Source organism: Martes martes (genome assembly GCF_963455335.1).
Source record: "Martes martes genome assembly, chromosome: 3".
Classification (NCBI taxonomy): domain Eukaryota; kingdom Metazoa; phylum Chordata; class Mammalia; order Carnivora; family Mustelidae; genus Martes; species Martes martes.
This window is the reverse complement of record NC_137890.1, coordinates 115,103,511-115,122,766: the sequence shown is the minus strand read 5'-3', so window position 1 is coordinate 115,122,766 and position 19,256 is coordinate 115,103,511. Positions and strand designations below refer to the sequence as shown.

The window sequence follows — 19,256 nt, the reverse complement described above, 5'->3', positions numbered from 1 at the left end:
TTAGCACAGAACTTTATCAGGAGCCTTCTATTTCTGGCTCTGAGGAAGCGGAGCACAGAGATCAGCTGGCCCCCTGAAAATGCAAATATTTGCCAGAGGTGACTTCTAACCCCAAGTCAATTATAAAACTCGCACAGGAGTGAATGACATTTTTCATTTAATCAAAAGTAGTCTGAGTCTCAAAGTCTCAGCCGCTGCACTCGAAACCTCAAACATGGCTACCAGAGAGAATTACACTAACATACAGAGGAGCGGCTCACTGGAAATAGATTCAACCTTGCAAATAGCACTTGCCCACACTAAGCACGCCTGTCAGCCAAGTGACGGGGTCGGGTGGGCAGCTTCTCTACGTAATGAGAAAACATCACTCATTCACACAGGTTGTTGCAAGGCAGGACCAAGCTCCGCCATCATCCGGTCCTTCCCAAAGTGTTCCAGGATACCAGCTGTCCCAGGAGAAGGAAACCGCACGTTCATGCCTCGTTCTTCCTCTCCATTCTTCCTTACCGTTTCTCCATCTGTTCAGCTCCATCTCCAGATGCTGGATAACATTCTTCAGAGTCTTGTTTTTCTCCTTCTCCTTTTCGTATTTCTTCTTCCACTCTTCTGCTGTCAGTTCCAGGTTCACAGAGACTGTATTCTTGATGGTCTTAGCCCTGGGGTCAAAGACAGAAGGGAAAGCTTCTGAGAGTGGCTATTAGATTAGTTAAATCATGAATACAATTAAGCCTCAAATGCTTTTGCATCCAAAGACTGGAACTGGGGGGAGCAGAGGGGACCCTGGGACCTACCACCTCCTCACTCTGTTACTGGCACCACTGCCCCTGAAGACTCCAAGCTCACCATCCCCTTTTCGCATTTCCCTCCTACCAGTCTAAATCCCAAGGCTTTTCCCTCACATTGTCTCCCAGGGCCACCTCTTTCTCGGTTCTCCCTGCCACCATCTTAGTCTATGTTCTCAGCCCTGACTTACGGTGGGTCTTAAGCATTCAGCATCCTCCTCGAAGCATCCTGCATGGCCCTGCAAGGTTCGTCTTCCTAAGTAGGTTTCCTTTCTATCTTAACATTTATGAAACACTGGGGATATACCAAGACAACTGAGACAAAGTCTAGGCCTTGCAGAGATTACAGGTTTTCATACCAATAAACCACAGGCTGAAGTAATGCAATCAGTTGTTTCTGTTCTCACATCTGGTACCTAGAATCATCCCCAATGCACTGAACCATGTCAACACATATTTTCCGGGACAGGTGGGTCACTTAATGGCTTCAGGCCCAGCCAGGTGAAACCACGGCTCCACTCTGAGCACATGACCCCCTCGTCACAGGCCACTGTCACCATGTAGGAGCAGAGGGCCCGCTACTCTCAGTTCATCCCATGTTTCAAGGAAAGTAAGCACTTGAATATTTTTATTTGTATCTCTCATTTTCAAACAATTTCCCCAAAATAACAGGTAGGGCAAACAAACATGTCTGAGGGCCACCATTTTGTCATTTCCAGTCTAAGAGATGGGAGCGACTTTCTAGGGCATATGGCTGGGGGAGGGGGATGAAGCCACAGTGGATGTCTGTGTGGATCCACAAGTTACTCAAGGGAGCAAGTGATGGGAGCGAAGGCGGTGGCAGCTCTAGCTGACCTACACAAATGAACACACAAGCAGACTTACGATTACAAAGGAAACTGACCACAACAGAATTTCACTTACTATTTACTTCTGAAGAAGGTGAAAACGTCATTAAAAAATGTGATATCCTGATTTATTTGCTCTTCCCTTTTCCATTTTAAACTCCTACAAGTTCTTGTACTGTCATATTTGCCAGCATTATCTGATGCGTGATTCAGGTTAATTACTGTTGTCATGAAACGACATTTTGGACATGATTTCTATTCAGGGAGAGAAATTTCACCAGCCCCCCACCAGGGCTACAGATGTCATTCCAAAAATTAATTCCTAAAGCAGACAACTAAATAACCCAACTGTCAAAAGAGGAGTGAAATGAAGTCAATGTGAGACTCCACTTAAGAATTAGTCAAATTCTCCATCGTTCACTGTAGCTTGAGGCTTCTGTCCCCAGAAGGGCTCCAAGTCTAATTTTTCAAACAGCAGCAATTTTCTTCCTACTTGCAGTCCATGCCAGCTTGCCATTCTCACCTCGTCTTCTAACATCCATGGGCGGAGGCATGTCTGCTCCGCAGAACAAGCACAAACAGTTCAGCCCACATCATCACCTGAGTGAGTCAGGAAGTGACGACTCATCTATGGCTAAAATGCTTGTGGACACCTAGGGCTCCACGGGGAGGATACTGGTCTTAGTTTTTACACCATAATGAGTCTCTTGATGACTTCCAAGGATACCACAAAGAGAAGGATAGAGCCCTCATGCTATATTCAGGCAGGGTGAGCCAGAAGTCGAGTGTTGGGAGAAGACGCAGCAAGGTTATCATTGGTATAACGGATCCTCGTTCCATAGTACTTTTTTTTTTTTTAAGATTTTATTTATTTATCTACAGACAGAGATCACAAGTAGGCAGAGAGGCAGGCAGAGAGAGAGGAAGGGAAGCAGGCTCCCTGCTGAGCAGAGAGCCCGATGCAGGGTTCGATCCCAGGACCCTGGGATCATGACCTGAGTCGAAAGCAGAGGCTTTAACCCACTGAGCCACCCAGGCGCCCCTCAAAGTTCTTTTAAGCTGTTCAGAAAATTCTTTGTCTTCCACTTTCATAGTGATCAAGGTCCTGGCAGAAAATAGATGGCCCATTCAAACTGCATAATTTGGGAAGAGTACCAAAGACAGGGGATGGGTATTGGGGAGCCATCACCATGTGTAGGCTGAAGGGTGCACAGAGACAGGGACCTATGAGAAGGTGGCTGCCTGGTGACATCTCTAACAGCCTTTAGTCTGGGGACACAGCCAACCCCAAGTGACCCTGCAAGGAAAGTGCCAAGAAACTATACCCTAACCTCACTTTCTTCTCTCCTGATGCCTCCTCTGATCCACGTTCCTTTCCACTGGCAGAACCTAACTTGAAGCCGGAGACAAGGGAGCACTTTTCCAGAGAGGTCACTGTCCCAGGGCCCAAAGCAGAGCAAAAAATGATACAGAAATGACCCACAAAAGCATTTGGAAGATATAAAACCCAACTCTAATTTGGAACTCAGAACAATGGTGGGAAAGCCTGCTTCATGCTACTGCCCTAGACTTCATTTTAGTCCCAAATGGGACAGAACATGCCTTTCCATCCACTGAAAGTAGAATATAAAGAAACCAGCCAACAGTGGTTGGAAAACAGTGGTTGGAAAAGATGCCAATCCTCCCCAGAACTGCTCCATAGATTTTAAATAATCTCAAATAAAATCGCAGGAGGTTTGGGATGTGGGTTTAAAAATTGACAACCTAATTCTAAAATTTGTAAGAGAAATGCAAAAAGGCCAAGAATAGCTAAGACAACTTTGAAAAACAAAGAGGAGAGAATATCAACACTTATTACACAGTCACACTAAGTAAAAGTGACTGAATAGTCCAGAAACTTTAGAATAGAAACAGAATGGTGGCACCTGGGTGGCACAGTTGGTTAAGTGTCCATCTCCTGATTTCGTCTCAGGTCCTGATCTCAGGGTTATGAAATAGAGCCCATATCCGGCTCTGAGCTCTGTGCCCAGTCTGCTTGGATTCGCTTTCCCTTTCCCTCTGCCCCTCCCCCTGCCACTGCATGCCCTCACTTGCATGCGCTCTCTTTCTAAAATAAATAAATAAATCTTAAAAAAAAAAAAAGGATAGCAACAGAATGGATCATCCAGAAACAGACACTAACCTACAAAATCATCTGATTTAAACAAGGTGCCCACAAAACACAGTGGGAAAGAATGGTCCTTTCAATATATGGTAATGGGGTGGGGGGCAAGGGGGAAGGGTATGTGTGACATTTATACACTCCCCCAATACCATATAAAAATTCTATTCTGGATTGTACACATAAATGTGAAAGGTAAAACAATAAAGCCTCTAGAACAAAACAGGAGAATATCTTTAAGACTTTGTGGTAGATAAAGATTTCTTAAATAGAACATAAAAGTAAAGATAAATTTGACTTTACAAAATGAAATGAAAACAAAACAAAAAAAACATTCTTCATTAAAAGTCACCACCAAAAACTTAAAACATAAGCTACAAAGAGGAAGATGATATAAGCAATACATGTATCTGATAAAGGACTTGCCCAAAATAACTCCTATAAATCAATAAGAAAAAAAGCAGAAAACTAATATAAAAACCGGGCAACAATTGAATAGGCACTTACAAAAGATGTGTCAATAAATACCCCCAAAATGTCACCTATCACCACCAGCCATCAAAGAAATGTAAAACAAAATAATAAAGATACCTTAACCCAATGGAATGGCTAGAAATTTTAAACTGATAATACCAAGTGTTGGAGAGAATGTGCAGAGACTATAACATTCAGGTGCTACTAGCGGGAGTGTAAATTATTCCAGTCATTTGGGAAAACTCTGGTACTATCTGCTGAAGCTGAATATCTCATATCTATGAGCAGTTCCACTCCCAGATACATAACCAATAGAAATGAGGACAATATTCACCTAAAGCATGATAACCAATGTCATAGTGACTTCATTTGTAACAGCCCCAAATGAAAACAATCTAAATATCCATCAACAGTAAAATAGATACCACATACGCTATATTCATAAAAGACATAAAACCATGAAAAATGAAACTACTACTATACTTAACAACATAGTCAATTTTAAAGATACAATGTTGCATAAAAGAAGCTACGCACAAAACTGTAGTGTATGTTATTATTTATATAAAGTTCAAAGACAGGCACTAGTAATCTATGTTGATGGAAGTCAGGATGACACTTACCCTTCAGAGTTGGGTATTGATGGGGAGGATGCAGTAGGGAGGCTTCTAGGATGCTGGGTGACAGTTCTATGTGTACATATATTTGTAAAAATTTATTGAGTTGCACATTTGAGTTTAGGGATTTTATTATATGTATGTTATAATCAACAAAAAAAGGTTAAGAAAAATAAAGTGATATAGAAAGAAATCGAGTCAGATACAAGAATTTCTAGATCATGGAATAAACTTGAGTGAGTCACTGAGAAAGATACCTGAATCTCTGTGCCTGGAGTTATTTCTTTTAGATAGAACAAACATTCTATCTAGGATGTTGAAACCAACCTTACAAGGTGGAATAAAGCGTATCTCAGTCTCTCATTCCTGTAAAAGACTTAGAGCAAAAAGATGTTGAACATCTACAATCTCTTCTGCTGTTTATCTTGAACTTCAGGAAAATTTACAGAATAGAGAAGCCTAATCATTAGGTCCTGTCTAATTTGGCCACTCATACCTAACTCCCTTTCCTCCTGTGTAAACATTCAGTTTGCTGCCATCAGGTGGGTTGGGTAGTGGTCTACACTGGCTTTTTTGCCTTGTCCACTGTAGAGCACATCCAAGTATCTTTTAACTTTCACATTCTTTCTCCTTTATTTTGGTTTTCCATATACTTGCTAGCTATAATCACACTAAATAGCATTAGATCTGGACTCCATTCAAATACAGTGAATCAACATGGATCATGAGCACTCAAGGATGTGTTCTAGACACAATTCAGGGACATGTGAGCACACGTGTACACATATGTTTACTCTTTAACCTGGTTGCCAAAGAATTTCAAGTACCTTACAAGGAAGCAAAACCAACGGGACCACAAATAGTGAGAAATGCTCCTAAGGCAGGCTTTCTGATTTTGCCTATCTGAAGCTAGAGAGCAACAAGCAATACCACCCAGCCCCTACAGTCCTGGGATGTTATCTCCCCAATATAGGAAACAAACCAGTGATCTGCAGGAACCTTACTCTAGCCATAAATTTACTGCTCACTCATCATGTTTATATGTCTATCCCACTGTGACAACATGTGTTAATCTCAGTGTGACCGGATCACTCCCAAAGGAACAGAGGAGTGTCTTGAGTCTTCATTCTTAAACACACTCGGGCTTTTCAGCCAGAGCCCCCAAGCTGTATATAGAAATAAATGCCCATTCCACAGTTATATCCATAGCAAACACTGAGCAAAATCCTAGCCAAGGCTACTTAGGGGAAGACCTTAACTAACCTCAGGTATATATCCTACTAGCAAGACCTGCTCAGCACTAATAAGCCAAATCTTCAGGGTACAGTTATCAGGATTTCTGTTTTGCAGTTTTTCTTTGTTTCTGTTTGCTTCCGAGAGCCAAGCACAGCTTAAATAATATATGATCCAGACTTGCCCCAGATATAACATCCTCCTTTCCCCACAGGAAGGGAACCAGGACCCAGTTTTTAAAAGACCTCAATGCTAATGAATGTTAACCACCTTTGAAAAAGAATGTTAACTGGGGCGACTGGCTGGCTCAGTTGGTTAAGCATCTGCCTTTCTGCTCACAGCATGATCTCAGGGTCCTGGGATGGAGCCCCACATCAGCCTCACTGCTCAGCAGGGGGGAGGGGGGCCTGCTTTCCCCTTTCCCTCTGCCCCTCCCCCCTCCTATATTCTCTCTCTCTCTCTCTCTCTTGCTCGCTCTCAAATAAGTAAATAAAATCTTTAAAAAAATAAAAGAAAGAAAGAAAGATAATGTTAACCCCAGACCAAGCATAGCAAAGAGCGCAGGCCACAGTACATCTTCACCGAGATCCCCACAGGGAGACAGTCAGAAAAGGACTCTTAGACATATTTCACTGAGGAGTGGAAGGAAGACACTGCCCCTTGGTCCTCGAGCATTCTATTTCCTGCCCAGCACCTCTAGGTCTCTCTGTCCCTGAATTTGTAGTTTACATGTTCAGAAGCATATGTCCAGGCATCTAGGACTGCCAATCACGTCCATCTTTAGCACTGAGGTTAAGCCCCCATGGGTGACAACTACAGGCATTCTCATAATTTGGCACTTGAATCAAGCCCTTGTTGGAAGAGGGGACGTCCTAGGACTATTCGGTTCACATCACTCTGCATGATAAATCCCACCCCCACCCAACTCCTCAATAATTGCCTCTACTTGTATTTTCTGGGCATAGTTCTAACCCATATACATGCTACATGTCACAGGAATTTCTTCTAATTACTCTGGCCTCCCTGAGAGAGCCAGAAAGATGTTTTTTCTTGGTATCTTCCTACCTCTTATTTTCAGCATTTTCCTTCCATTATACCTTACAACATGTATTTATCACATGATCATGGGGATTTGAGAGTCTAAAAGTCACAGGGCAGGCTAGGGGGCTGGAAACTCAGGCAGGGATTGATGCTGCAGTTTTGAGGCAGAATTTCTTCTTCTCTACGAAACCTCAGTTTTTGCTCTTAAGGCCTTCAACTGATTGTGTAAGGCCCACCCATGTTGAAGAGAGCAATGTGCTTCACCTAAAGTCAACTGACATAGATGTCAATCTCATCCACAAAAAGCTTTGTAGCAACACCTCGATTAATGTTTTATTCAATAATTGAGTAATACAGCCTAGCCAAGCTGACACATAAAACCATGACAGCTTCTAATGTGTTCTGAGTCCTAGTTTCCACATAAAACACCTAACCTTCTTCTGGAAACATGACTCTTGCAGAGCACCTTCCCATTTCCTGGTGAGCCCATTTTCCTTGCTTGTGAGTGGGGGGTTAAGGGAATGAAAAACTAAAAAGCTCTAAATTTTGTGTCTTCTGGACAGAGTCTTGGGAGACTCTAGTCTCCCAAGAAACAGTGAGAAAGGACAGATTTGGATGAGGATGTGGCACCTGGTTAAACCTCCATCATCCACAGTATATCCCCTTCCGAGAGTACAAATTAACCTTATTGGTGTTTCAGCCACAGGCACTGCAACAGAGGGTGATCTGAGACTTTTTCCATTCTATGTCAAAAGTATAGCTAAGGGTCTGCTCTGCCTTGGCCAAAGTGCTCACTCTTACTCTTGCATATAACTTGTTATCATGATCTGGTGAACTGAGTTTTGCATGCACTCCATTCAGGACTGTTTCGGTGAAACTGGGCAAGAGCTGGCAGAATTTAAAAAAAAAAAAAAAAAAGGTCACTTCAGAAAAAGAATAATATTACTTTCCCCAAATAACCGATTCTTTCTACATACAACATACAAATAAAGCCTTTGAATTATTCGTGCTACGTCAGTCAAAACTCTTGGTGTCAAAGACATGCTGATTCAGGCCTACTCCAAACAGATCAGTCTGCCCCCAGGGGGCCCCCTTTTCCTTCATTACTCCCCCATCAAGGTACATTAAATAGGCTTCCAAGATAATTGCGTGATTCGAGTTCACACTTCTAAAACGTACAAATATCCTTTTCGAATGTGCTATGAAAGTACCTTGGAAGAGTAATTAAAGACTTAAAAAAAATGCTGGAAGCCAAAAGAAAAAAAAAATCAATGAAAGTGTTCTAATTTGAGTATCTTATCCCTTAAAAGCAAGAAGTGTTCTATTTTCCCACAGTTCAGCTTTTTGACTCTGGGCTGCCTAGAAATTCAAGTGTCCCCTCCTTAACTAGATTAAAAGTTCTTTGAGAACACAGAAAATGGCTTCTACTTCTTTAATAGTGCAATGCCGGGCACTCAGGGGACCAAAAGACACAAATCTAACCAAATAAAAGAGGCAGAATTCATCACTGAAACCAAGAAACAGACTGTGTGCATTTTTTCCTTTTAATTCCAGTACCTAATCTAGAATCCTAAAGAGTGCTGACTTGGGAGGCCGCCCTCGGGCATCTGTAGACACTTATCATGTTTCTACTGCTTCAAAAAATATACTATTGTTCTATTCAGGGCATCAATATAGTAAAATAGCCTAGCAACAAACACAGACTTGCTTCATGTCCTTGAAAAACCACATAGGAATAACGAAGGAACCTCATACAGCCCTAAGGTCTGGCCGCCCCTGCAACAAGAGCATAATGAACACTCGTTACACTGAATTTGAGATGTGCCCAGCAGTCTTTTTTGAGTTCAAAGTGCTTAATCTCATTAGCTATCAGATACCATGTCTAATCCGATGTTCAGACTCATGTCTGCTGTGTAATTGGGTTCAATGCGTATATTTAACAATAAAGCAGGTATGGGCCCCATAGAGAAGTTAGATGTCCTTGAAGAGTCCTTTAACTAACTCAGGGATAGAGGGTGAGGAACCAAACCTCACACCTTCCCAATTACAGGGCTGGAAAACACACCGGATCTAAACCTAACCAAACTTCTGGACATAATGGCGTCACAGCTCAACACCTGCCCTAATGTTCTAAGGAATCCCACACAATAAGCATTTAATTCATCCATTCATTCACTGGATAAGCATTTACGGAATGACCCTCTACTGTATACTAGCTGTGCTGGATGCTTGTTGGGATGACTGTCGCAGATGATAAACTCAGTCCCTGCTCTCATGGAGCCTAGTATCCAGATGACTCTGATGAAAGATGTCAGGCAGGGGCATCTGTGTGGCTCAGTCGGTTAAGTGTCTGCCTTCAGCTCTGGTCATGATCCCAGGGTTCTGGGATCAAGTTCCACATTGGGCTCCCTGCTCAGTGGGGAGCCTGCTTCTCCCTCTCCCTCTGCCCCTGCTTATGCACTGTCAAATAAATAAATAGAATCTTTTAAAAAAAATGACAGACTAACCGATTTTAGTTGAAAAGATAATTGACATTTTAGTTTTATTTCCTGGAATCCCAAATTAGTATCATTATTTCTTTAGTCTTTCATTCCAGGAACTTACTTCTCACTCTACCTCACTCAGTCCAGCCCCTTCTCCCCCAGTCTATCCCAGACATTCCATTCCACTCCATGCACTCCCATTTGTTCTATGACTTTCCCAGACTGCACACTGTTGAAAAGGGAGGCAAAGGGAAACCTGCAACCACCAAACACCTATCACATGCCAGCCCACCCCTGTGCTAAGTCAAAACTGAAACATCTCATTAATCCTCCCAATAATTCTCAGAGGTAGGCGTTCGAGTTTTCCTTATGGACGAGGACAGAGAGGCTTGGAGAAAAGTAAACAAGAGAGAGGAATGGATCAGTAACAGAAGTTGGCTTTAAAACTGGAATTACTGACCCAGAGGCCCGTGCTCATTGAGGATCCTGATCAAGGAGCCTGAACAGAAGAGGCTGGGGGTCATATTCTACAGTCCCCATTCTACGTCATCCTATACGTTTAGTCATTTACTGGCTATGTGGGGTCAGGTGCGGCACCTAATGGCTTTGAGTCTAAGCCTCAACGTTATCCTCTGTACACAGGTGAGAGAGGAACCCCTACGATTTGGCACTACCGGCACGTGCTGGGCACTAGTGATCATGACAATGCTGACATTTGCCTCACTAAGGTCAGAAGAAAAAAGACTGTCATAAGACTCTTCCTACAGAGAGCTGCAAATGCCCACTCACAGCAGCACCTTGAGACAGATAGCCCATGCCCCAGGAGAGCCCTGGCTTGCAATGATTCAGATTATTTTTACTTCACAAGTCAGAAATTTTTTTTTAAAAGAGAAGTTTCCTCCGTAAATGCATTTGGTGCTAGTTTGCTCAAACATGTCTTCAGAGAAAAATGTTAATGCTTAAGATGAAGTAACCAGGAAAGACAGGACAGGCAAGATGATCACCATAGTATTCCATGTTTCCCATAAGCAGGTGCTGGTTTATAGGTATCCCATGACCCTTGTAGGGGTTATCCTCCTGCAATCCACGTACCTAAGCATTTGACTACTCAAGGAAGAGACCTGAGAAGTAAAGGACCCAAACCCAGTTTAAAAGATATATTAGTTCTACAACATTTCAATGTAATTATTATTTATTTAGACATCCCACAGGTGCCATGACTGCGTAATTCTATGACTGGGGTTTAATGCAGTTTAAACAAGCCCTAACAATTCCCCATGCGGCATGCCCACCCCGATTTGTCCTTTCTCTAGGCATCTTAAACTATTTCTCAGGCATGACCACACAACACACTCCCAGGGGGAAGGCAAGGGGAGCGCTGTGTGCATCCATTTACAAATAAGCCAGGTGAAGCCTGCAGGGAACTGGTGACTTGTCTGAAGACCACAAAACTGTTCAGAATTGAAGGGCATGGTAACACTGGAACCTACATGCTGAACGGGCACCGAGGGGCCATGGCTGAAGGAGACGGGCTCTGGGCAGCAGAGTGGGCTGGGCAAGAGAGGCAGGAAGGCCCACACTAACCCACACACATGAATGTTGTCTCAGGATTACCACACTGTCCTGCTGCCCACTTATGAGTTCTCAGAGATCCAGACATTCGTGAAGGTGGGAAGATGGCTGCCACCATGCCGTGCCCTCTCCTCAGTACCCACGGTGTGCCTCCCACTCCCAAGTTTGTATGAGGATTTCCTTCGCCCCCTTTTATATTTATGCAATCACTCCATATTCATCCAAGTTTCTGGTTTTTCTATTAGCGACTCTGTAATGGATCCCAAATATTGGAATTAAAGGTAGCTATCAGTCTTGAGCTACACACACTTGAAATCCTGTGAACCCGAAAATAAGATTTAACTCCATGAAGAACAAAAGCAACACTCCACTGAATCACCAGCAGTCACATCTATAATACACTCAAGCACTTCTTTAAAAATATCATACCCCTGACTGGCATATACCTGCAGATTCTTTTAAAACATAATTATTCTTTTGGCCTCAGTCAGCGAAGCCTCAAGTTTACAGGCAACACCTGCTAGGTGCAATTTCCTAACGGACTGCTTGCCCCTCCCTCGCTGACACTAACCCCTCACCACACACTCGGAGCACCGGAGCGAGAGACCCACCTTTGCCCAAACATCAGTGTTGACTTGGTCTCGGCCTCATTGAAGACAGAGGGAGAACAGCAAATAACGATGGTGGTTCTACAGTTCCCACCCAGAGAGTCCTGAAGAATCCGAGTCATCTTGCTGTCCCGGTATGGCACATGTGTTTTCTATTTAGGGAAAAAAAAAGTATTGGCTATTATAGCCATTGTCCATTCACAGAGAAAACACACGCAAGTTAGCAATGGGGACACTGGACTTAGAAACATGTGTAAAACAATTTGTTGCCCAGTCTTTGGATTTGGCCAAAGTTTAGAGTGCCCAGTCTGGGGCCTAGGGAAATTAGCATCACCATTCACACATTTTAATGGACTAGATCTCCCAGCAAGTAGGATGTCTACAGCCAGGATTCCCTCTGTTCCTTTCCAAAGAAAAACAAACTAATCTCTGGGATATGTGGCAAAGAGAGTACACAGACCCAAAAAGCGACTTCTCATAGTATCATTCAATAGATGGGGATAGGATCACTTACTGTCCCTTCTGCCAAGGCTGAGATCACGTTTCCAAGAGCAGACAAAGATTTATTGATATTTTTAGCTTCATCGAGAACAGCTCCCTCGGCACCAGTCTTGCTGACCTACCAGAGAGAAGAGAAAGCAGTGAGCTGCGCAGGGCAGCAAAAGCACAGAGCAGAAAATTCCAATTCACAGGAGGGCACAGGGCTGGGGATTGAGGGAGGCCGATGTGAATCCTCCTGGAACGCAAGACAAAATAAAAGTAAGTAAGAATCACGTTGATCAAACCTTCCCTTGTGCCTGAGGCTGGGGATTTGTTCTGTCTTGTTGTCATTTTCCTCTCAATTAGGTTTTAGGGGAATGGCTGAAATGCCTCTAGTGGTAGAGCTGCAGATGCTTCCCTGGGGGACATCCATCGAGGGAAACCAGGCTCCAAGAGTGCTGTCACCACAGAAAGGCTGCGGCCCTGCACGCCTGAGCCACAGCCTCCTCACCAGAGGGACCCCAGGGGGGAAGCATGACACAAAAACACCATCCTGGCCACAATGAATGGACATACTGGGCAAGTGTACATTATAAGCTCCAACTTCAGGCAAAGACAAGAGGTGGTGGGAGGTTGTCCCTGCCTAACTGACTCTGTTCCCTGACTTACTGACTCCAATAGCAAGGAAAAAGGGAACGACCGTCCAAAAGGCAAGATACTTGGGGGCATCAAAGTCAAGAAAGTGTATGTTATGTGGTGGACTTGTCTTTTCTCCTCTGCAGCCAGAGGGACCACATACAGTCCCTCCTCTGCTGTGTTATTCCTGGCAATTTCCTACTGACAGCGTCTGCTCTAAGTAGAGAGCAGTTTACAGATGCTTGGGAGAGAGGGAAACCCACGTGCTCCCTGGCTCGGCTGGTCGGCCAAGCGAGGCAGGAGGAGCAGTTGCTCTTGGAAGAGAGGAAAGCAGGGAAGGGATCGCAAACTGTGCAAAGACCGCCAGCCACGAGGGATAGAGGAGAGACTCCGAGGGATAGAAACGAACACGCGTCCAGGGGGCAGTGTTTTCAAACACTAGAGATACTCATCTCTCTGAGAATTGTGTGTGTGTAGACACCACGGCTGACAGAGAAATAATACAGCTGCTGGGTCCCCAGTGACAGCCTATTCACACAGCGTGCTTTAAGGTGTTTTCACATCGGAGCACCTTAACTCCACGAAATATACGAGACAGGGACAACTGCCTTCCATTTACAGACATGGAAACTTTGAGCTCCAGAAAGGTCCACCGGCAGCCCAAGGCAAGAACGCCATGTAGGGGAGCTGGGGATTAAAGCCCAGAGTTCGTTCTAGTAGATCAAGTGACACATTCATGTGGACACGTCTAGGGCAAAGGAGTACAGATGTGAGCAAAAGAAACAAGGTACAGGACCACAACTGTAAAGTGCCTATATCCTAAGCAATAACCACAACACTGTGCAGAGGACAGGTCTGCACGCTCGACCGCCAGCACCAAGATGTTTCCAGCGGCACGCAGGCCCAAGTGCTCCTCTCTGTGCTTGAAAGGGAAAGAGAGCAAACTCGGAAGCACAAAGGGGCCACTACGCTCTTTCCCCAGACCTACACAGCTGTTGTGACAGCAAGGCGAGGCCTGGTTGCCAATGTCCAGGCGAGAACTGAATGATGCTACTCCGTCTTCCCATTCTGGTGCATGTCTGTTTAATTACAGTTATAAGCTTGCACCCATAAAATGTTAGATACCCAGCCAGATCATTTTCCAGGAACATCCTGGAACATGACTCTGCTCATGGCTTTACAGATATGTACAGGAGAACATTTCAAGTAGCCATTACTTACGCAGATGTTAGTAGCCATAACTTGGCGTATCACAACTGAGCGGTGGGGAACAGTAAGTGGGGATCAATTACAGAGTCCAGGAGACTAGCCAAGCCTTAGGGCTGGCCTCTGGGGCCAGTCAGCACAGTGTCAGCAATGCCGGAGGCCACATGGTATTGTGTACAAGGACTTGCTCTGTGAGGTCGCCGGAGGTGAGCAGTGCCCCCAGAAAGGGTGTGGCAGCAGGAAGCTCTGGCAGTGCTATGGAGGTGAGGCTGGGAGGGGGCAGCTAGGAGGTTCTGGGGACCCTGTGTGCTATAGAGTATGGTCTCAGCCAGTGCCTAGGAAAGCATGGGACAGATGCCAAAAGAGAGCCCCGACAAAACCAGAGAAGGGGCAGGGCTTTTGACCAAACCCCTGCCTCCTGGCCTCCTGGCCTGAAGGAAGTGAGTCTGCCCACAGGAACCCCCGTCAGACCACACCCACCACAGACAGAAGCAGAGAACCCAGGGACAGCCTCAGGTTCCAGATCTTCTGTCAGCAAACAAACGTATGGGGACAGGACAGCTACAATCCAATGGCAAAGTCTGTTTCTGGCCTATTTGAATCTGGTGCAACATGCGGATCTTCCCTTTCAACAAACGGACACGTCCCTCCCCCATTTGCACAACTGCCTCTACCAGGCTAAGCGCACACCAGCACTTGCCTAATGTCCTCATTGGGGCCTATTAAGCATAAATCCGAGTTGGCATTCAAAGCACCTCCTGTGTTGTGAATAGGGGACTTCAGGAACAGAAAAGAGAGCAGAGAAATGAAGGTGAAATTTAATATTATCTTGGCACAATACCAGAAACTTTAAAAGCTCTTTAAAACCAGGGAATGGAAAGAGTATAAAAATTATACCATTGCAGGCTGAAGCAAATAATAGGGAAAATTATAGATAATACAAATAAGGAACCAATTACCTTTTCGCTCCCAGCCAAATCAACTAGATAAAGCTTCCCACTGAGCTTTTTTTCCGTCTCTACATTCTCTTGTTTAATATTAATCAGGAAGATACTGTGACTTCTAGAGCTGTGTTCATTCATGTCTGAAAAGGAAAATAGTTTACTGTTCTGCAAAGAATAATAAGTTTAGGTAGCAAGCCTCTCATCTAAAAACCACAACAAATCATGCTCAATAGCTCCACTTTTTAAAGTAAGTCCAGCCAATTTTAAAAAGTATCTGAGACCACGGTTTCTTTTAAAAAAGACAACGAGAGATTTAAAGTATCTTCACATGGCAAAGAAATTAAGAATCTTAGTGGATGGTTCAAGATAACAGATTCTCTAGCTTTGCCTGAAGCCCCATGTTTTGGAACATCTCACTCCAGCCAGACACTTGGCCTCACAGAGCTCACACCTGGGGTGCCTGGGTGCCTCAGTCGGTTAAGCATCTGCCTTCAGCTCAGGTAATGATCTAAGGGTCCTAGGAATCCAGCCCTGTGTCAGGCTTCCTGCTCTGAGGGGAGTCTACTTCTCTTTCACCCTCTGTCAACCCCCTGCTTGTGCTCTCTCGCTCATGCTCTCTCCCTCAAATAAATAAAATCTTGAAAAAAAAAAAAAAAAGAAAGAAAGAAAGAAGAGAAAAGAACAAAGAGCTCATAGCTTCCTTCCTCCTCACCTTCAGTCTCTCAGCCTTCGTTTTTATGGTTAGAGCCCAGTGTATTCCGTCTTCGTCATGTGTGCAATCTTGCCTTATCCCATAATATCACAAGCTTTCTTAAGGAAGGATTATGACCTTAAGATTTAAAACTTCTTTTTTTTCCTTAAATACAGTTCTATAACCCATACTAGGTACACAGAAGATCTCAAAGCTTAAATATGCTTCATCAGTACCAAGTACTAGAAATATAAATCTTTTTGGACCCTGGTCTCTGTTAACTAGGCAGGGAGAGATCTCAGTGATGGTCTTCTTCAACCCCCACTAGCAATCATTTCTTAAAACCAACTTTCGAGGCACCCTTGTCCAAGGTGGCTGAAGACTAATGCTGGACCTCAAGATCATGAGTTGGGATGCAGGACTCAAAGAGGAATATCTTCATACTTTATCTACATAATTATCCAATATATAGAAAACAACAAGAATGTAGACAAAAATTGATTCCAACTAGAGTCCAACAAGGAAGGGCCTCAGAGTTTTGGAAAATGCTGGTATATCCATGATCTCCTCAACTATGAGTCTGACATGAAGTTTGACATCCCCATCACATATCCCACTATTGCTCCAGAAATTACAGCCCCTGAACTCAATGGAAAAACAGCAATGATATACATGGGGGCAAAATGTGCCTGACCAATCACTTTAAGCCTTTGTGGGCCAGGAATGTGCCCAAGTTTGGACTAGCTCATCTCATGGCTCTGGGGCTGTGTCCATGGCTGGTAGTGGAAATCCCCCATCTGATTCAGAAAGGTGTGATCTGGTGTGAAGAGAAATGCAATCAGTGAAGGATCAAGTCACTAAGGCAAGACAGAAGGACTTTTGATAGACTATGTTCCTATTCTCTGTGCATCACTCTTACTCATCCAACTTCTTCCCCTCAGACCCTTCACCCATAATTGCTACTAAGTAGCTGCATCAGGCATTTCTGAAAAAAATAAACAACAGTATTGCTACTGAATTTCTAAGACCACAGAGGGAGGGAAAAGACTGGGGCTTTGGAAAACCAAAAGGCAATTTATATCTCTTCCTTTCCCCCAGGTGGAGCAATGTGAGATCCAGAAGGACAGGAGGCGCTGAAGGTGGGCACATAGTCTTTTTGGTTTCTGGAAGTAACTTGTGAATAAAGGCTGCTTCCTCTTGTGGCTTGCCAAAAAATCTTTCCAGAATATATGGGGGAAAAAATTAAAGATTACACAAAAATTATGTTGGAATTAATAAATGAATTCAGCAAAGTTGCAGGATACAAAAGCAATATGTAAAAATCAGTTGCATTTCCATATACTAACAATATACAATCTGAAAAGAAAGTAATTCCATTTAAAATTTTGACAAAAAGAGGTACACCTGGGTGGCTCAGTCTGTTAAACAATCAACTCTTGATTTTCGCTCAGGCCAAGATCTAAGGGTCATAAGACTCATCCCAGTATTAGGCTCCACACTGCTTGAGATTCTCTCTCTGGCCCCACCCCAACTAACGCACTCTCTCCCTTTCTCTCTAAAATAAATAAATGAAATAAAATATCAACAAAAAGAGTAAGTAAGATACTTAGGAACAGATTTAACCTAGGAAGTAAAAGAAATGTATGTTAAAAACTACAAAATGAGGGGTGCCTAGCTGGCTCAGTCAGTAGAATATGCGACTCTTGATCTCAGGGTTAAAAGTTCAAGCCCCATGTTGGATGTAGAGGTTACTTAAAAACAAATAAAATCTTCTAAAAAATTTAAAAGGAATAAAAGCTACAAAGTTTAAGAAGACACCTATATGTGGGAAGACATTCCTTGTCTATGGATCAGAAGACTTCACATCGTGAAAATGTCAATACTACCAAAAGTGATCTAGAGATTTAATGCAATCTGTATCAAGATCCTCATCATGTTTTTTGCAGGAATAGGAAAGTCCATTTTGAATTCCTATGGAATCTCATGGAGCTCTGAACAGCCAAAACAATCTTGAAAAGGAACACTTGGAGGTCTCACACTTACTGATTTTAAAACTTAACCATAAAGCCACAATAATCAGACAGTGTGGCATTGGCATAAAGGCAAACACAGAGATGGACCAATGAGAGCCCAGAAATAAACCCTCACATAAAAATGGTAAAATAATGTTCAACAAGAGTATCAAGACCATTTGATGGGAAAACAACAGTCTCTACCAAACTGAAAACTGTATATCTACATGCACAAAAAATGAAGCTGGACTCTTAGCTAGGCCATATACTAACTCAAAAACAATCAAAAACCTAAATGTAAAAGCTAAAACAATAAAACCTAGAAGAAACCATAGGGGACAACTTCACAACACTGGATTTGGCTATGATTTCTTGGAAATAATACCCAAACCACAAGTGACAACAGTAAAAAACAGATACATTGGACTTCATCAAAATTTAAAACTTTTACGCATGAAAGGACAGCACCAACAGAATGAAAAGGCAACCCACAAAATGAGAGAAAATAAATATTCACAAATTGTATATCTGATAAGGAATTGAGATCCAGAATATACAAAGAACTTCTACAAATCAAAAAGGAAAAAAAAAAACCCAATTATAAAATGAGCAAAGGACCTAAACAGACATTTCTTCAAAGACAATGTACAAATGGCCAATATGCACATGAAAAAAATGCCAGACATCACTGGTCATTAGTGAAATGCAAATTGAAACCACAGCAACATAACACTTCACACCCATTAGTATGGCTATTAAAAACAAAAACAGAAACTAAGAAGCATTGGCAAGCATGTAGAGAAATTGAAACTCACACACACTCTTTTTGGCGGGAATGTTAAATGGTATGCAACTACAACGTGAAACTATGTTAAACAATGTGGTAGTTCCTAAAAGAATTAAAACTCAGTTGACATGACCCAGCAATTCTGCTTCTGTATATATACCCAAAAGAACTGGAAACAGAAATTTCAACAGATATTTATACATCCATGTTCACAGCAGCATTATTTGCAATAGCCAGAAGGTGGAAGCAACATAAGTATCCACATGTCTATATGTGGGTGAATGAACAATGTAGCATATACCTACAATAGAATATTATTCAGCATTTTAAAAAGAAAGGAAATTCCGACACATGCTACAACACGGATAAACTCTGAAGACATTATGCTACATGAAACAAGCCAGTCACAAGATGACTTCTATCATTTCCACTTATATGAGGTACCTAGACTTATCCAATTTATTGGGACACAAAGTGGTAAACCAGTTACCAGGGGTTGGGAGGAGGAAGTATGGGGAGGTATTATTCAATGGGCACGGGGTTTAACTTTGGGAAGATTAAATTCTGGAAATGGACAGTGATGATGGTTGCACAACACTGTGAATGGAATTAATGCCAATGAACTCTACCTTTAAAAATGGTTAAAATGGTAAGTTCTATGTTATGTGTAATTTTAAAACC

At 43.0% G+C, this 19,256-nt stretch overlaps 1 protein-coding gene and 1 pseudogene across 2 annotated transcripts in view; one reads left to right on the top strand and one right to left on the bottom strand.

Moving 5' to 3' along the window:
• The window catches only part of KIF5C (kinesin family member 5C), a 149,938-nt gene that overhangs the window by 59,604 nt on the left and 71,078 nt on the right, over positions 1-19,256 (bottom strand). The window contains exons 8-11 of the mRNA XM_080799464.1: positions 15,101-15,225; positions 12,334-12,438; positions 11,823-11,971; positions 508-656 (exon numbers count right to left, since the gene is read on the bottom strand). Coding sequence (XP_080655590.1) covers positions 508-656; positions 11,823-11,971; positions 12,334-12,438; positions 15,101-15,225 — 528 coding nt within the window. The remainder of the gene's footprint in view (positions 1-507; positions 657-11,822; positions 11,972-12,333; positions 12,439-15,100; positions 15,226-19,256) is intronic.
• LOC308339812 (ubiquitin-fold modifier-conjugating enzyme 1-like) lies at positions 16,362-16,621 on the top strand (annotated as a pseudogene). The gene has a single exon. The product of its transcript is annotated as a ubiquitin-fold modifier-conjugating enzyme 1-like (transcript).